Genomic DNA, 16,347 nt, shown 5'->3' with positions numbered 1-16,347 from the left:
TTCCTCTTGTACTTTTCGGGGTGGAATACTCAACCATTTTTCCAGCCTGGGGTGGGGGAGGAGTGAGGAGCAAGGGACAGACTGAAAAACCTCAGGCGTTTCTTCCCTGTCACTGTGCACAGTCCCACTGAGTGGGAGGGCCCCTGCCATCAAAGCACAAAGAGAGATGGAAGGTGGTGTCTCTGCTGGAAACAGCTGGAGGAACCTGTGGGGAAATGTCTGAGGCATCAGGAAGAACCTAAATAGGCCATCTCTGGCAGGAGGAAAAAGACCCTGTGGTCAGAATTCCAGAGGGCGGTGTGACCCTCGGTAGGCCTCTCAGCCCCTCCAAGCCTTTCTTTGGTAAGCACGTGGCCTGCCCGCGGGGCCTGTGTTAAGTGCCCAGGCCCTGTATGAAGCTTCCTGGAATCCAGGCTCTGCAAGCCCAGGAGCAGTTCTGTGTCACCAGCAAAATGGAGCTAACAGTCCCCACCCGCCAGGAGAATCACCCCTGCCCTCCAGGCTCAGACACTGTTGGCTCCACTGGAAACACACCTGCCACCCTCCCCCAACCTGTCCCTGCTGGTGTCTTCAGGCTCTTAGATGATGTGGCTCCACCCCGTCACCCTAGTCCTCTTCTGCATACCCCTAATCATACGGTAATGACGCGATTAATTATCTGTTGTCCCAAAGAGAATACAGGGGCCGAGTCCTCTGGAAGCACAGACCAACCATGCAGGCTCTGGAGGCAGACAGCGGGGGCTCTTCTCCCTGAGCCCCTCTCTCCCACTACCACTCATGGGACATCAGGAAAGTAGCTCTGTCTTAAACCTCAGTTTCCTCTTCCCAAAATGGAGTCGGGGACCCTGCAGATAGGATTATTGAAATGAATGCATTAGGTAATTCACATTCAAAACATACCCACAATAGCTGGCAAATACTGTGTTCAAAAAAAAGGCGGGCTACAACTTTGGTGGTGATGGGTGACATTGCTATTTGACAAATGAGTATCTCTATTCTTAGTGCCCAGGGCTGGTGAAGTTTGTGCATTCATTAACATTTGTGCCAAACCTGCAAGTAATGATCCTCCAACAGCCACAGGCACACAAAGGTCTGTTTCCAAACACTGCCTTCCACTGAGAGCAACCAGGCGCCCTGGGAAAGTAACTGCAGTGAGAGCCGCGGGAGCGCCTGGGACACCTGCCTGTCAGAAAGCAAGAACAGACTCCCTGAGGTTGGGTCAGCGACGGAAGGACATGGGGGTGGGCTCGAAAAGGCTTCACTGGACAAATATGCTGTATTGGGGGAAGGGTTGGTGATCGTCCATAGTTAAGTCTTTAGGAACAGAAAGTTCTTCTTTTAAAGGAATGCCAGTTAATAACCATCCAGATAATAATAGGACTGGGGAAAATCACAAAGTTATGTTGGTTGCAAAGACCAACATAACTGAGCAGGTGATGATGCTAAATGCAGGGAGAGGAAAAAAAAAGTCGATAGAAAAACGGATAATCAGACCATCTCAGGGCACACCCCCGAGTCCTTTATTACATTCGGTTCCACTTACTGCAGAAATTGGGCAGAACCTCCTTTTACCACGTGACCACGCTCCACGTTACCAACGAAGGAACAAAGTATATGCACCAAGTGTACAACTGCAAGCACACAACGTGCGGTGGTTGACTGAATCCAGGATGCGGGCGTCAAAGGAGCTTCTTTGGAACAATCGAGGAAACCTGCCTGCAGACTGCGTATTAACCACATCGACCTCTTGGGTATGAAAACAGTGCTGAGGTCAGGTTACGGCAAAGCCTGGGTTCTCAGGACACCTGTCGAAGTGACCACGCCAGGCTCCGTAGCGGTCCTAGACCGCGCAGAAAAAAGAGCCCCGCCCGGCACAGAGTTCGCGCATGCGCAGAGTCCTCTCATTTCGGAGACTTATTTAGCGGGGCTGGAGGGTCAGATGGGGCCCGCGAGGCGGAAATGCCTGTCGCGGGTTCCGGTGAGCGCGTCGACACCAGCGGCAGAATGGAGGAGGTGCCTCACGGTCAGCTCGCGGAGGGGGCGTGGGTGGTGGGGCTGAAGGGTCGCGAGCAGCTCTAACTGTAATCTTGTCTCCGCTCAGACTGTCCCGGGGCTGACAGTACCCAGGCGGGCCGGGGGGCCTCCTGTCAGGGATGTCCCAACCAGCGGCTGTGTGCTTCTGGAGCCGGCGCCGCTCCGGACCCGGGTGAGCGGGGCCTGGGCCTGAACGGGAAGTGAAAGGCGCAGGCCCGGAAGAGGCGGGGCTTGGGAGAGGAATGGGGCGGTGCTAGGGGCGGGACCTGAGGCCGGAACGTCAGGCGCGGGGTAGGCCGTACTGTGTACGTATCGAGAGGGCGGGGCTTAGGATCTACGCAGCGGGGAGCGTCCTCGTGCGAGGGGCGGGCTTTAGGAATGAGGGCGGGGGAGAAGGGGCGGAGATGGGGAGGAGCCTGCGAGATCAGTGACCGGCGCGGAATCCAAAAGGACACTGGGAAGGGGCGGAGTCCGAGGGCGGTGGAGCGTGGTAAAAACCAGGAGGGGTGGGCCCGAGGCTTGAGTGGCAGTAGGGACCGCGGAGCGGATGGGGACTGAAATCCTCGCTGAACAGCCAGGCAGAAGTTTCTTCCTTTGAAGACTGTCTCCCATTCATTCAGCAGAACCCTATGTAACCACCTCCGAGGCACACTGCTCTGTGCTGGGGGACAGCTGTGATGGTCGCTGCCCTAAGTGGAGCTTAGCTTAATGAGGGGGAGCAGCAGGAGAGCGAGCCATCACATCACCAAGCACCTGAAGGTCAGATCCCCAGGTGGGGAGAGCGCTTGGAAAGCAGGAGGCTGGGGAAAGAATCTTGAAGGAGTTCAGAGACACTGGGCGAATTCTGGGGTCCACTGCAAACACCTTGAGCAAAAGCCTCAGCCTCGTCAAAAATGGAGAAACAGTGGTCTCGCAGTGTCACTTTAAGAATGTGAAACAAGATGAAGCCTTGAAAGCACAACAGGTGACAGTTGTCCATTACAGGAGCTCATTACAGGCCCACTGCCTGTCACGGTTTCTGGGCCCCAGCACTAGTGACGTTTGGAGCCTGATTGCTCTGTTTGGGGAAGCTGTTCTGTGCTATAGGCATTTAGGAGTGCCCCTGGCTTCTACCCACTAGATGCCAGTCGCACCCCCTCCTCGTAACATCCAAAAATGTCTCCAGACATTGCCAAGTGTCCCCTGGGAATTTCATCCAGGTTGTGAACCTTTGTGATCTGCAAAGTTCTATCCCGGGATACAGCAGTGAAGACTTCAATCACCCCACCCTCATGGCGCTCCCTTTCTTGGGGGGGCAGACATGTAAACCAAGAAGACAGTTTCAGGTGTGACAATAGCCTCATTTTCTCTGTAGCTCTTCCTACTACCATTGGTGAAGTGGAGTCTCACACAGGATCTTTGAAACAGCCCCAAGGACTTAGTTCCCTCTAGCCCTTTGGAAGGATGACACTCAGGACTGAGGCAGGGACTCTGTCACCTGAACGGCTTTTTTTCCCCTCTAGCCATAGAGGAAATCAAAGAGAAAATGAAGACCGTGAAACACAAGATCTTGATATTGTCTGGAAAAGGCGGCGTTGGGAAGAGCACTTTCAGTGCCCACCTTGCCCACGGCCTGGCGGAGGACGAAAACACACAGGTAGGACCTGGGAAAACCCGGAGAAGGCTCCTTCTGTCTGAGGGCTCCTGATGGAGTCCTTAGACAAAGCGGGACTTGGCACCATCCCTGCAGAGAGAAAGGGAACTGCCCAGTCGTTAGCTGAAGCATGATGCTGGGTTCTGTGACCAAGAAAGGGAAAAGGGGTGGCAGGTGGACGTTTTGCTGTGTGCTGAGCATCTGTTCCGTTACGTCAGACCTCTTTTTCTTCCTTATTAACCTCTTTTGGGCTTTCTTTAAGCCAAGAACCTGCAAACAGTAATCAGCTAAATCTAGACCATCTCCTGGGAGCTGAGGGTGGCGTTACGTTTTTAAATGGTTCCTTTTAAACCATGACTAAGTACCTCCACATGATCCCTGGTTGCCCATAAAGCATAAAATGTTTTCTTCTTGGCCCTTGAGAAGACATTTGCTGACCCTCGTCCTAGGTCATTCATTTTTTCTTGAGTAGTGTGCTCGCATGAGCTTGAAAGCCCAGATCACCCAGGCTGCTGTCCATGTGTCCACTCTACTGAAGTGTCGTGGGTGGCCAGCCCCACATCCGAGCTCCGTCCACACCCCTGCTGTGCCTCCGGCGGGTTACCAGGCTCTCCGTGCCTCCGTTTTCTCATCCATCAAGTGGGACCTGGAGGACTGAGTGGGCTGGGGCGGGTGAAGCGCTAGCACAGGGCCAGCAGCAGGCTGTCGGGACTCTCCACCATCAGCCGTCCCTGCACACCATGACTGGCGTGTGGAGCACGGTGGCACGTTCTGCTTCAGCTGTGCTGCAGCTCACCTCACGCACAGTGCAGAGGGCAAAATGTCCTTGTGGATTTCTTTGTTGGAGTAGGCAGCAGTCTCTGGCCGCCTGAGGGTCAGATTTGCCCCGTGGGGTGGTCAAGAAATCTGCTTTCTCAGATCAATCATATTATCCAGAGTAATCCTGGCTTTCAGAAGCTTTTAGGAATATTCTTAAACAGCCTCCCCAGGCGCACTTTGCCCTGGCCCAGTAGTCAGCCAGTTACGTCACCCCCCCACACACACATGGTTCTGCTGAAGTGTTTGTGGCGCACACACCTAGACTCTGCAGTGCTCTGAGGGAAACGCCACCCGGTGTGGAAAGCCCTGGGTAGCGGGTTTCTTTATGCACAGGTGGTTTAAAAGAAGCACGTGGAAAGTGCTGTTCCTGCACAGACCCGCTCCCACAGCGCCGTCTGCAGAGTGGGCAGTGTTGGCTCGTGGCACACGCTGGAGAGGCCTTGTTGAGTGTGGATGGGAGCAGAGACTTCTCCCGGCCCTCAGTCCTTCTGTCCACCAGGAGGGTGGCACACCCTGTCCCTCGTCACCCGCCACCTGGTAGGAGCTCAGCACTCACTGTGCCAGGCCATCCTGTTGTCTGACCTGGAAAGGGGCTGGCACCAGGAGACAGCAGTGGGGGAGACACCCTGACCAGGAGACACCAGCAGCCCAGGGCGTGTGTGAGTCGTGGAGGCAGGAGGAGTAGGGCCTCAGCTGGCCTCACACAGAGGACCTCATCCAGAAGGCGGGCTGTGTCGTTGAGGTCAGTGCTGGGTGCTTGGGGCCTGGAGTATCTGCCCACCGCCCCAAGCCGCGTAGGCTCAGAGCCCGCGGGGCCTAGTGGCCCTGGGCACTCACTTCACAGCGCAGAGGTCCAGGCAGAGGAGCAGCAACAGTGTGAGGGGACACTGCCCTGCAAGGCCCAGCGTCTGCCCTTCTCAGGGGGAGTTCAGGGAGCTGGGCAAAGGGAAGCCCTGGATCCCTGCAGCCCCGTGGAACTGCAGCCAGTGCCCTCCCTGACCCTCCACTCCCGAGGCTGGCCGCGGGGTCCTGGCGAGGACTAGTGCGGGCGTCCTCCCTTACCAGGGCTCCCAGGCTAATCTCAGCAGAACACTGTGGTTACTGGACAGCGACATCTTCCACAACTCACCTGGGGGCTTCACCTGGGATCTGGGCACAGGAACTTGTCCACAGCCTTCGGGTGCCCTCGAGGTGACTTGCATCCACGCATTGTTTCACTCCGTCCCCACCCTTGGTTGTGGGGATCCATCAGGTTGCTCCTGGGGGAATGGCGTGGAGCTGGGTTGTCCAGCGGACCCTAGGCACCAGGTGAAGGGGCAGAGCAGCCCGGCTCCTGCAGCGAGCCCGTTGCACTGTCCGCTGGCCCAGCAGGGGGCGCCAGAGGCGTGGCGAGCTCCAGGTGGGGCTTCCCGGCTGGGTTGCCCTGGTGGCACGGGTTGGGATGTTGAGAGAACGAAGGAGGGGAGCCACACAGTCACCCAGAGATGCCGCACTTTGGATCCGAGACACTCAGCCTTCAAGATGAATCTCAGCCCTGCCTTATTTATAGACAGGGGAGACGGGTGTTGGGGGTGGAGGGTGTCCTCAGAGACTGCGCTGAGTCACCTGCAGAGCTTTTCCAGTTTCTTTCTTACAGTAAATCTCTTTTTTGAAAGCTTGCTAACCGTCAGGTTACCAGGGCAAGTGTCTTGGTCAGAGGTCAGCTGGAAGCTTTGCACTGGCCCTCCATTCCAGACCCCTGGGTTAAGGGAAAGAACTGAGGACTTTGACTGTGTCCCAGCTGTATTCCTGGCACACTGAACAAGTCACTGGGCCTCTCTGAACCTTAGTTTCGTCTTCTGTAAGGCAGAGGTCATGTTACCCACGTCCTAGGGCTGAATAAGCAGTGACTGAACCTGGTTCTCCAACGGACCTGCTGCTCTGTCCAGAAGATCACCCCAAAGGAAGTTGGCCAGGCTGAGGTGGGGGCGGGTGGGGACAGCCTTGGTGAACTTTGTTCCGGCAGTTTTGAACTCTGCCTTGGTGGCCTGGAAGGTCAGCCTTACACTTTCCCTCGCGGGAGTCTGCCTGCTCCAAGTCTGACCCCGTCCCTCTCTGTCTGCTGTCCCCTGCCCCAGGCCTGGAGGGGTGTGCTCCCAGGTGGTGCCCACTGCTCTCTTGTTCCCCAGGTTGCTCTTCTGGACATCGATATCTGTGGGCCGTCGATTCCCAAGATAATGGGCCTGGAAGGAGAACAGGTAACACTACATTTTGCAGCTGTGCAGCCCAGACAGTCGGCCCCCAAGGCGTAAGACGCGGCTAACTCAGGTCGCTGTGCAGTCGTCCACTCGCCTGCTTACCAGAAGCGTGGACTTGGGGGTGGGATCGTCTCTGGAGCCCACCCCACTGCTCAAGAAGTGCCGCTTAGAGAGAAGGGAAGCAGCCCGCACAGGGCAGACGGGAGGTGCAGGAGCTCCCCACCCGGACTCCAGGCCAGCTCGCCTGTCTGCCGGGGAAGCCAGGGAGTCTTCCTCCCTTGTGGTCTGCCCTGGGAACTGAGGCAGGGGAGTGACAGGGGTGGGGCAGGGCCATGTCTCTGCAGGGGCCAGCCCTCCCTGGAGGATGCCCCCAGGGCGGTGCACGGAAGTGGGGCTGGGCACTGTGCCCAGAGTCCGTGGTGAAGGAGGCTGGTAAAGCCTCGTGGGGGGGGGGGGGGAGATGGCAGAGGCAGAGCAAGAGGCTGTCCTGAGAGGGTCGGGCCAGGTGCTCAGTGAGGCTGGCCTTGAGCAGCCAGCTGGTGGGCGGGAGCTGAGAAGAGCGCCCTGGGCCCATGGAGCCAGTGTCCTCCATGTCCCTGGGGCTGGAGGGTCGCCTGAGGCAGGGGGCGCCAGCCCTGGAGGCTCCCCTGAGGCTGCAGGCTTGCGTCTGGGGCTGGGGGAGGGAGGCAGAGGCTGCCTGTGGTTGAGAAGCAGCAGGATCCCAAGGCCCTCCACCAGCGGCCTCGGAGCCAGTGCGCAGGCCACACCTGGGCAGGAGCGGCGCGCCGCCCGAGCTCACCCGGGGTTGAGAGACCAGAATTCAACCAGGCGCAGCAGCCGCGCCGTGTCCCCGCTAACCCAGAAGGCAGAATTCAGGAGGAGCCCTGACCCCGGGATTCAGGGCCAGCCTGGGCAACAGGGCGAGAGGCCATCTCAATAAAAAGAAAGAAGTGGAAAATTTTAAACGATGAGGTCGACGTACGGTAGTAGGTGACTGTTTCTTCTCTCTTGGTCACGCTTATCCCTCTTTTAAGACCAACAACTTGGCAAATGGCTGTAGCTAGTAGTAAACGGGGTTTTAAGTAGGACTTCAGTCAGTCGCACAGGAGCACTTATTGTATGATTCTGTTTGTGAGAAAAAAACGGAGCAGGTGAATCTGCCCACAGAAAGTAGACGAGGGGTCTCACAGGCTGGGGACATCATGGGGACTGCGAGTGACAGTTAAGGAGTGCAAGTTTCTTTGAGTCTTGCAAGTGTCCTAAATGGCACTGTGGCTAGTCATACCGCTCTACAGATATTCAGAAAGCCACCGACTGCGCACGCTCAGTGGTGGATTGTGTGTGCATCACGTCTCAGTAAAGCCGTTCAGTCAAGAAAAACAGACCTTGCACTGAGCGCTGGCCGCGGGAGCAGCGGGCTGGGTACAAACCTCAAGCCCCTGACAGGACAGGTTTGGAACCCACCATACCGCAGCCCCCTTACCGCTGGGCTGTGGCGGAAGCAGCCTGCTGCTCCACGGTCAGCTGCATTTCCCACCCCTCCCCATCTCACTCTTTAAAAAAAGTTCAGACGCAAAGTTAAATTTGAACCCAAGTAATTTTGGTTCTGACTAAAGACTGAGGCAGTTTCAAAACAACCCAGCTCAGAGCAGAGGGCGTTGACTGGCTGTACCTCCACCCCGCCCCGCCCGGCTGTGCACCCCATCACGAAATTAGTGCCGCTCCTCACGGCGGTGGCTTGTGTGTCGGGAGACTGTCTTTGCTTGGTTTGTCTGAGCGCGCAGTGTGACCAGCGAACGTGACTTCCCACACTCACCGCCCCGTGTTCACACAGGTCCACCAGAGCGGCTCGGGCTGGTCTCCCGTGGTGAGTTTCCCTTGTCTCCCTGGGAAGGTGCTGCGCAGGGCAGGTGTGCACGTGGATGGGCGGTGGGTTGGCCACCATTTTCTCAGCCACCTGTCCGTCATGGATGCCTCCAGAGGCGCTCTCCCAGGCATGGGAGGGGCGCGGAGACCGGGAGGGGCAGACCTGTCTGTACAGGGTGGGTAAAGGTGTCCTCTGTGGACCTCGTTCCACGTGCCATGGCCCAGAGTGCTAAGGTGACGGGGTGACCCTGGCCGTGTTCCAGTAACACTTTATTCTCAGACACAGATGGTGGGCTGCGTCTGGCCCCAGGGGCCACCGTGGCTGATCCTGATCAGGACAGCTGAGGTGACCACAGGTGTTTGCTTGAGCTCGATTGACGGTCCCCCAGCCAGGCCACACGGTGCCCCTCTCAGGTCCCCTTGGTGTGTCCACCTTGTATGAAAGCGTGGTTTTAGGACTCAGAGCGAATGTGCTCCTAGGGCAGGGCGGCCTCTTGCCCAGGCCCAGACGGGACCCAGGGAGGTGGCCAGCCTGTGGCTTTGGTAAAGCGTGTCTTGCCCTCGTCCCCCCCCCCCCCGCAGTATGTGGAAGACAACCTGGGGGTGATGTCGGTGGGCTTCCTGCTCAGCAGCCCTGACGACGCCGTCATCTGGAGGGGACCAAAGAAAAACGGTTTGCACCCTGCTGTCCCTGTCCTCGCGTTCTTGGCCTCACATCCCACCCTGTGCAGAGCAGCAGTCACCTGTGGGGCTTTGGAGGGGCTGGCTTGGGCCCGGGGCTGGGAGGAGCTCACCCGAGCTGCCTGCGCCCGCGGCTCCCCTGTCAGCTCTGGTGCCTCGCGTGTTCCCTGGTTGAAGAGAGCAGGAAACGCCAGCTTCCGTTATGTCACTTTTAATAGCTGGTGTGAGTTTCTCTCTCCTCCATCTAGAATGTCCTGGATTCTTTTTTTGGGGTGCTGGGGGTTGAACCCGGGCCTTGTGCAGGCGAGGCGAGGGCTGAGCTTCACCCAGCCTAACTTTTGTTGTGGTTTTGTAGTGGTTTGTTTGTGTCAGAGAGAGAGGTGTGTGAGGGGGGAGTCCCACCAGGTTGATCGGTCCCGAGACAGGAGGTTGTGGCACGACACTGCGATCAGGGTGGGCACCTCGGCGGGCACTGCGGGCACTGGCCAGATGAGTTCCTCGGGGCAGGGCGGACAGGGTTCTAGCTGTGCCCCGGCCTCTAGCCATGGTGTAGACCTGGCAACCAAACATGTTTCCAGACCTCCGCTCGTGCCCCCTGGGGACAGTGCCGCCCCGGGTGGGAACCGTGCGTGGAGCACACGCCAAGCTCGCGTGCAGACCCCAGCTGCTCTGCAGGGCCTTGCGGCCGCCAAGGGAGGGAGGCCGAGCTTGGCTCCTTTGCAGGCATGATCAAGCAGTTCCTCCGTGACGTGGACTGGGGAGACGTGGACTACCTCTTGGTGGACACCCCGCCGGGGACCTCTGATGAGCACCTGTCCGTCGTCCAGTATCTGGCCGCCACGCACATCGACGGGGCCGTGATCGTCACCACTCCTCAGGTGGGTGGCTGCTGGTGGAGCCCGAGGGCGTTCCTCCTGCCCGTGGTCCTCGGCCCACCCCGCCTGGCAGGACCTGCAGAAGCCTCGCGCTCAGACTCCCGGGGCTGCGGGTCCCAGCGGCTGGGCTGAGCTCCCAGAAGCCCTGGGTTCATCCCAGCACCCAGAAAAGCAGTGACAGAGGCAGCTGAGCCCACTGCGCCGATCATCCCAGGAGAGCGGCAGCCAGCAGGTGCCAGCCCTTCCCCAGTCCCCCACCCAGCACTGCTGTGGGAAACGGCTGTTTAGGTGGCACTCTTGACAAAGGAACAGGTGTGTCTATAGGACACCAAGCCACAGAGGTACGAGGAGATGGGGAGCTGGGGAACAGAAGCCACGGAGCGGCCATTGTAGACAGGGAGGCGCGGAGAGCTCGTGGGTGGCCCTAGAATGACGTCGGATGGGACACACAAGGAGGGGCTGGATGATGTTTGTGCCCAATGAAGTGGCACCAGGACGAGCAGTGTCTGAGGTGACCCAGGAGGCCACAGTCTGCCTGTCCTTGTTGTCCATGGTGATGGGGACAGCACACTACTCCAGACCCCGGCCCCATCTGGGCCACAGGGCTGGGATTGCCATGGTGGAGGGAAGGTGGCCAGGTGGCACGAGGAGGGGGCACGGAGGAGAGAGGCGTGGAGGAGAGGGGCGCGGAGGAGGGGGGCGCGGAGGAGGGGGGCACGGAGAGGGGGACACGGAGGAGAGGGACACAGAGGAGGGGGGCACAGAGGAGAGGGGCGCCGAGGAGGGGCCGTGGAGGAGAGGGACACGGAGGAGAGGGGCGCCGAGGAGGGGCTGTGGAGGAGAGGGGCGCGGAGGAGGGGGGCACAGAGGAGAGGGGCGCCGAGGAGGGGCCGTGGAGGAGAGGGACACGGAGGAGAGGGGGGCACGTAGGAGGGGGGCACGAGGAGAGGGGCGTGGCCAGTCCCGCAGAGCCCCACCCTCAGGGGCAGGCTTCCAGCCTGACGGCCCAGGGCGCTGGCCCCTGCCTGGGAAGTCGTCGTCGCCCCCGCCCCTCCTCGGCATGCTCCATCGCTCCCTTTGCTTCCTGGCTTTTGGTCTACCCTCTTGGGGTTTCTGGAAAGTCGGGGCAGCTGGAACAGGACTTGTCACATACGGGCACCCAAGAGGTGCCACCGTGTGGCAGCCCCCTGGGCCACACAGGCCTCGGCCCCTGTGCGCTGACCGGACACCTGTGGGTCTGACCTTGACAGGAGGTGTCGCTCCAGGACGTGCGGAAGGAGATCAACTTCTGCCACAAGGTGAAGCTGCCGGTGGTCGGGGTGGTGGAGAACATGAGCGGCTTCGTCTGCCCCAAGTGCAAGGTGAGGGGTGCAAGGGGAGGGGCGGCCTGGCTCCTGGAGGCTGGTTTGCTGCTGCCGTTGTTTTGGGAAATGGCTCTGGATTAAGAGCCTCTGTCTCTGCGAAGGGGACGACGTTTTGGTGGCGGGCGTTCTGCATGCAGCGAGCTCTTTTAAATGTCCAGCGGTTTCAGAACTGTCTCTGCAGACACTGAAGCCGAACCCTGCTCCCCTCTGCTTCTCCTCACAGAAAGAATCTCAGATATTCCCCCCCACGACGGGCGGCGCAGAGGCCATGTGCCAGGACCTCAAGGTCCCCCTCCTCGGCAAAGTGCCTCTGGACCCGCACATAGGTGGGTACTGGAGCGGCCTGCCTCCCGCTGTCACGGAGTGGGCCTTCACTGCCGCTCACCCCTGGTGGTGCCACGCAGGCCAGCACAGAAAGGGACCCTGGAGTCAGCCAGACCCCGCGGAGCTCCCGCCCCAGCCACCTTGAGGCCAGTCAGGGAGAAGCAGTGACACCCTGTGAGGGGGGTGGAGCGGTCACTCAGGAAGGCGTGGCAGGGGACTGAAGAGGCATCAGGCAGAGGGGACAGGAGGAGTGGGGCTGCGGGGGAGGGGGGCCCTTCAGGGAGGAAATCCGCAGCCACCTGCCTCCGTGGAAGCCCCACAGGGACCCCTTGGTCCCCACTCCTGGCAGCCCGCCACTCCCCATGAGCAGTTGGCATTGACCTGCAGTGTGGGGACCATGGTCCACAAGTGTCTGACACGTGGTCCCCGAGGCCTGGGAGACACGCGGGTGACGGAGCCCCGTCGCCACCCTGGGCTCCTGCGGCTTGCTGAGGGGTTGGGCAGGCCCTGCTCCTGACCCCGTTATCTGAGCCTGTGGTGGGACTCGCTGATGGGGTCAGGTGGTCCCGTCCAGCAGAGGCACCTGGGGCTGAGAGCGGAAGCAGGGGTGGGCGCCCGTGGGCAGAGGGCTCTGCACCAGGCCTCACGCTCGGCCCCCTGTCGGGCAGGAGAAGCCGTGGTGCTGGATCGTGCGCCCTGCGTGCCGGGGCGGGCACATGGGGAGGTGGCCCACCTCAGGGAGGTCAGGGCCGGCCTGGCTCAGGGCGTTGGCCCGGAAAAGAAGGGGCAGAGTTGAGGGAGAGGAGGAAGGCACCAGTGGCCCCCGATGCCCGCTCAGCCTGCTGGAGGAGGCGCTGCGGTCAGGGCGGCAAAGCAGCAGCTGCACTGCGGGGCCCCAGGACCAGCGCTGTGCACAGGGGCGGTGGCCAGGGTCCGAGTGGCCCGTGGGCCTTCGTGTGCCAGCACGCTGGGAGGGAGGGCCGGGAGGGCAAGGGTCATGCCCTTCAGCACTGAGGTTGCAGGGATGAGTGAGGTGGCCCGGAGGAGGCCCAGGAAGACAGCTTGGGGACCTTCCTTGAGGAAAGGGACTCAGGGACAGCTGTGAGGGTGGGAATCCCCCCAGGCCCAGAAATCCCCCTGGGCCATGGGACGCGCACCACCCGGCAGTGGCCACCGACAGGGTGGTGCTCAGTGACAGGAGCCTCCCTTCGGAGCCCAGAGCCAGGGCCAGAACAAGCACAAGTGACATGGAGCTCATGTCACGTCCCACCAGCCTGTGCCTCTGTCCTCCCAGGTCCTGGGCCTGGTGGACAGGGGACGCCTGTGCCGTGAGGAGGGGGTGGGTGTCAGCCCCTGCAGGTGCCCTGTGGCTCCAGGGACACGGCTCAGCCACCAGCACGTCCTTGAGCCCGTCCCCCTTGGGGTCAGGTCTCCCCTGGGTCATGCGTGGCCCTCCAGATACCTGGGTGTGGCCTGCAGGGGCCTGGAGCCCAGAGCCACACAGCTGGCGAGGACCAGCCGTCGCTCCCCTGAGGTGACCTTGAAGATGAAGTTAGGGGTGGAAGGCAGCAGGCCTGGGTGTGCGTGGGACACGCCCACTGCGCTGTGAGTGTGAGAGGCTGCGTGTGCGTTTCTGGAAGGGTGCCAAGAATACTAGGACCTTTTTGGATTTGCTTCTCACTGTATTTTCCCTCTGTGTCCGTACTTTTTCCTTTGTAACAATACGCACTCGTTGCCTTTTTACTCAAAGAACCAGCTGATCGCTTACCATGCAGCCACCCAGGCCCTCCGAGGCCCACCCAGGCCCTCCCAGGCCCACCAGACCCTCTCAGGCCCTCCCAGGCCCACCCAGGTCCACCAGGCCCACCAGGCCCACCAGGCCCTCCCAGGCCCACCCAGGCTTCCCAGGCCCTCTCAGCCCTACCAGACCAACCAGGCCCACCCAGGTCCACCAGGCCCACCAGGCCCTCCCAGGCCCACCCAGGCTTCCCAGGCCCTCTCAGCCCTCCCAGACCCACCAAGCCCACCCAGGCCGTCGTCCCAGGCCCTCCCAGGCCCACCAGGCCCTCCCAGGCCCACCCAGGCTTCCCAGGCCCTCTCAGCCCTACCAGACCCACCAAGCCCACCCAGGCCGTCGTCCCAGGCCCACCAGGCCCTCCCAGGCCCTCCCAGGCCCACCAGGCCCTCCCAGGCCCACCCAGGCTTCCCAGGCCCACCCAGGCTTCCCAGGCCCTCTCAGCCCTACCAGACCAACCAGGCCCACCCAGGCCCACCCAGGCTTCCCAGGCCCTCTCAGCCCTCCCAGACCCACCAAGCCCACCCAGGCCGTCGTCCCAGGCCCTCCCAGGCCCACCAGGCCCTCCCAGGCCCACCCAGGCTTCCCAGGCCCTTTCAGCCCTCCCAGGCCCACCAGGCCCTCCCAGGCCCACCAGGCCCTCCCTGGGCCCTGGAACCTGCCTTTCCCGTGCATCCCCTCCTGATTTAGAGCAGAGTGGAAATGCTGGCCAGGGCCTCTGAGGGCACAGGGACACAGCGGAGGTCGCAGGTCCCCACGTTGCTGGCAGCTCCAGACCACATTGCCACGGCACAGAAAGCCCCGGGCCTCGCCGAGCCATGTCCTCCCTGGCCCTCATTGTCTCTCTCCTCTGTAAGGTAAGAGCTGTGACAAAGGCCAGTCCTTCTTTATTGAAGCCCCAGATTCACCAGCCACCTTAGCCTACAGAAGCATAATTCAGAGTAAGTGTGTGTCTGTCACCGCAGACGCCTGCTGACCGGGAGCGGCGGGAGGCGCTGGGCGGGAGGACGGAGTACTCGCCTGCGGCCCGGGTGGTGGGGAGCGGGACGACAGAGTGGCCCTGGGCGCCGTGAGAAAGCTGCCCGGTGTCCGTGGGGAGAACCGGTTGGTACCTTAACAGACACGGGGAGGTGAGGCGCGTGGCAGAGGAAGTGCGTTTCAGGAAGACAGTGAGAAACCGACTTGAAACAGGCCCAAAGCCAGACGCAGTGGCGCAGCCCGTCCTCCCAGCAGCTCGGGCGGCTGAGGCAGGCGGATCGCGGGTTCAAGGCCAGCCTCAGCAAAGGGAGGTGCTGAGCAGCTCAGTGGGACTCTTCCCTAAATAACATACAAAATAGGGCTGGGGTGTGGCTCAGTGATCGAGGCCCGAGTTCAATGCCCGGTACCAGAAAAACCACCAACCCGGGGTGCAAAGCAAAGACGTCACCTACAGGCAGTCTTGGTGGCCTTGGGTTTAAGGTAGCAGTCCCAGAAGTTAGAGTTCCCACCTCTCAGCTGAGGCCAGGTGTTACTTGTCCCCTCATGCAGTCCCCAGGGGCCAGCTGCAGAATGGGCCCACATAAGGCCTCCAGCCCCTGGTTACAACCGCAGTGGGCAGTGGGAGGCACTGGGGTCACATTCTAGGATTCAGGGCATCTTAGGGACAGGCTTTTGCAGGGAATCAGCCGCCGGGGTTCTGCTGTGGCGTGGCGGCTCCCTGCAGGGCTGGTCAGGTCAGCGCTCTGCCCATTCGCTGTTTTCCAGAAATCCAGGAGTTCTGTAGTCCCCATCAATCAAAAGAGGAGAGCCCCAGCAGTTCCTGAAGCAGGGGACAGAGCCGGGGACCGGGCAGCACTCGGGTCAGGTGGGGTTGCAGACAGAGGGACCAGACGCTGGCGCCGCACGAAGTCATGTCCTGAAGACACTGTGACCAGCTGTCTGCCACCTTCTTCAGAAGCCAGCCAAGGGCACTCCTTACACACGTGCCATTTTAAAATAAAAGTGTCTCCTTGATCCTGTCCCACGAGGCTTGCTTCCTGGACACCCAGGGCTGGGGGCCGGGACGTGCTCTTCGGGGAGCCCCCTTGACCACGGAACCCCGTCTAAGCCATCTCTGCCTCTGGTGACAGGTACGCCTGCAGGGAACCGAGGGTGAGCGTGGCCCACTGCAGAGCAGTGGCACCTCTGGCCACATCGCCCAGCAGTGGACGGCGTCAGAGCCACCTGAGCGTCCTCTGGGCTGGGCAAATGTGCTGCGGCTGGGAGCCCTTGCGGGTCCCTGGAAGAGCCCCCCCAGGCACGCGGTCTGGCACCGTTAGCAAGTGGGCAGCATGTCCAGTGACCTCCAGGGTCACCTACAAACGACTCAGGGTTTTTGAGAGATGTGGACTCCAGGTGTTTCCAGTGACTTGAGGGTGAGACACACAGGCACCGAGGCCCATGAGGGAAGAGCAGACCCCGTCCTCCACACCACTCTGGGCGTAACGCAGAGGGCGGGCAAGTCCCCCGCTCTCCTCCGCCCGCTCTCCTCCGCCCTCTACTCCCTGCCCACATGGGGCGGCTGGGGGGGCTGGATTTGCATCTGTTCTGTGTGACGGAGGTGAGACCCTCCAAAGAGTGACGGCTGCAGAGCCCAGGGCATCTGGCTCGCGCCTGGCTGTGCCCCCAGCCACCTCAGGGCATCAGCAGGAGCCCACCCAGACCACAGGCTCAGCGGGGCAGGGGCTGCCCCTTCCGCCAG

General features: G+C 60.8%; 1 protein-coding gene across 1 annotated transcript; it reads left to right on the top strand.

Annotated features, from left to right (window-relative positions):
- Positions 1 to 1,479: 1,479 nt before the first annotated feature.
- Positions 1,480 to 15,620, top strand: Nubp1 (NUBP iron-sulfur cluster assembly factor 1, cytosolic). The gene is made up of 11 exons (XM_026380019.2): positions 1,480 to 2,023; positions 2,102 to 2,206; positions 3,537 to 3,670; positions 6,655 to 6,723; positions 8,558 to 8,590; positions 9,172 to 9,262; positions 9,994 to 10,148; positions 11,396 to 11,506; positions 11,733 to 11,835; positions 14,486 to 14,569; positions 15,372 to 15,620. Exons 1-11 carry the CDS (start codon positions 1,960 to 1,962, stop codon positions 15,428 to 15,430), a joined length of 1,008 nt encoding a protein of 335 aa, XP_026235804.1. The 5' UTR covers positions 1,480 to 1,959; the 3' UTR covers positions 15,431 to 15,620.
- The last annotated feature ends 727 nt before the right edge of the window (positions 15,621 to 16,347 follow it).

The sequence above is a fragment of the Urocitellus parryii genome, chromosome 9 (genome assembly GCF_045843805.1).
Source record: "Urocitellus parryii isolate mUroPar1 chromosome 9, mUroPar1.hap1, whole genome shotgun sequence".
NCBI lineage: Eukaryota > Metazoa > Chordata > Mammalia > Rodentia > Sciuridae > Urocitellus > Urocitellus parryii.
The sequence above is the reverse complement of the archived record's forward strand: the minus strand, read 5'-3'. Positions and strand labels throughout refer to the sequence as shown.

What these genes read in the sequence shown, in the direction of transcription:
- Nubp1 (XM_026380019.2), top strand. Translation starts at nt 1,960, where the DNA reads ATGCCTGTCGCGGGTTCCGGTGAGCGCGTCGACACCAGCGGCAGAATG. An exon ending in AATGGAGGAGGTGCCTCACG is followed by an intron (nt 2,024 to 2,101) that starts GTCAGCTCGCGG and finishes GTCTCCGCTCAG; the next exon opens with ACTGTCCCGGGGCTGACAGT. An exon ending in CGGAGGACGAAAACACACAG is followed by an intron (nt 3,671 to 6,654) that starts GTAGGACCTGGG and finishes CTTGTTCCCCAG; the next exon opens with GTTGCTCTTCTGGACATCGA.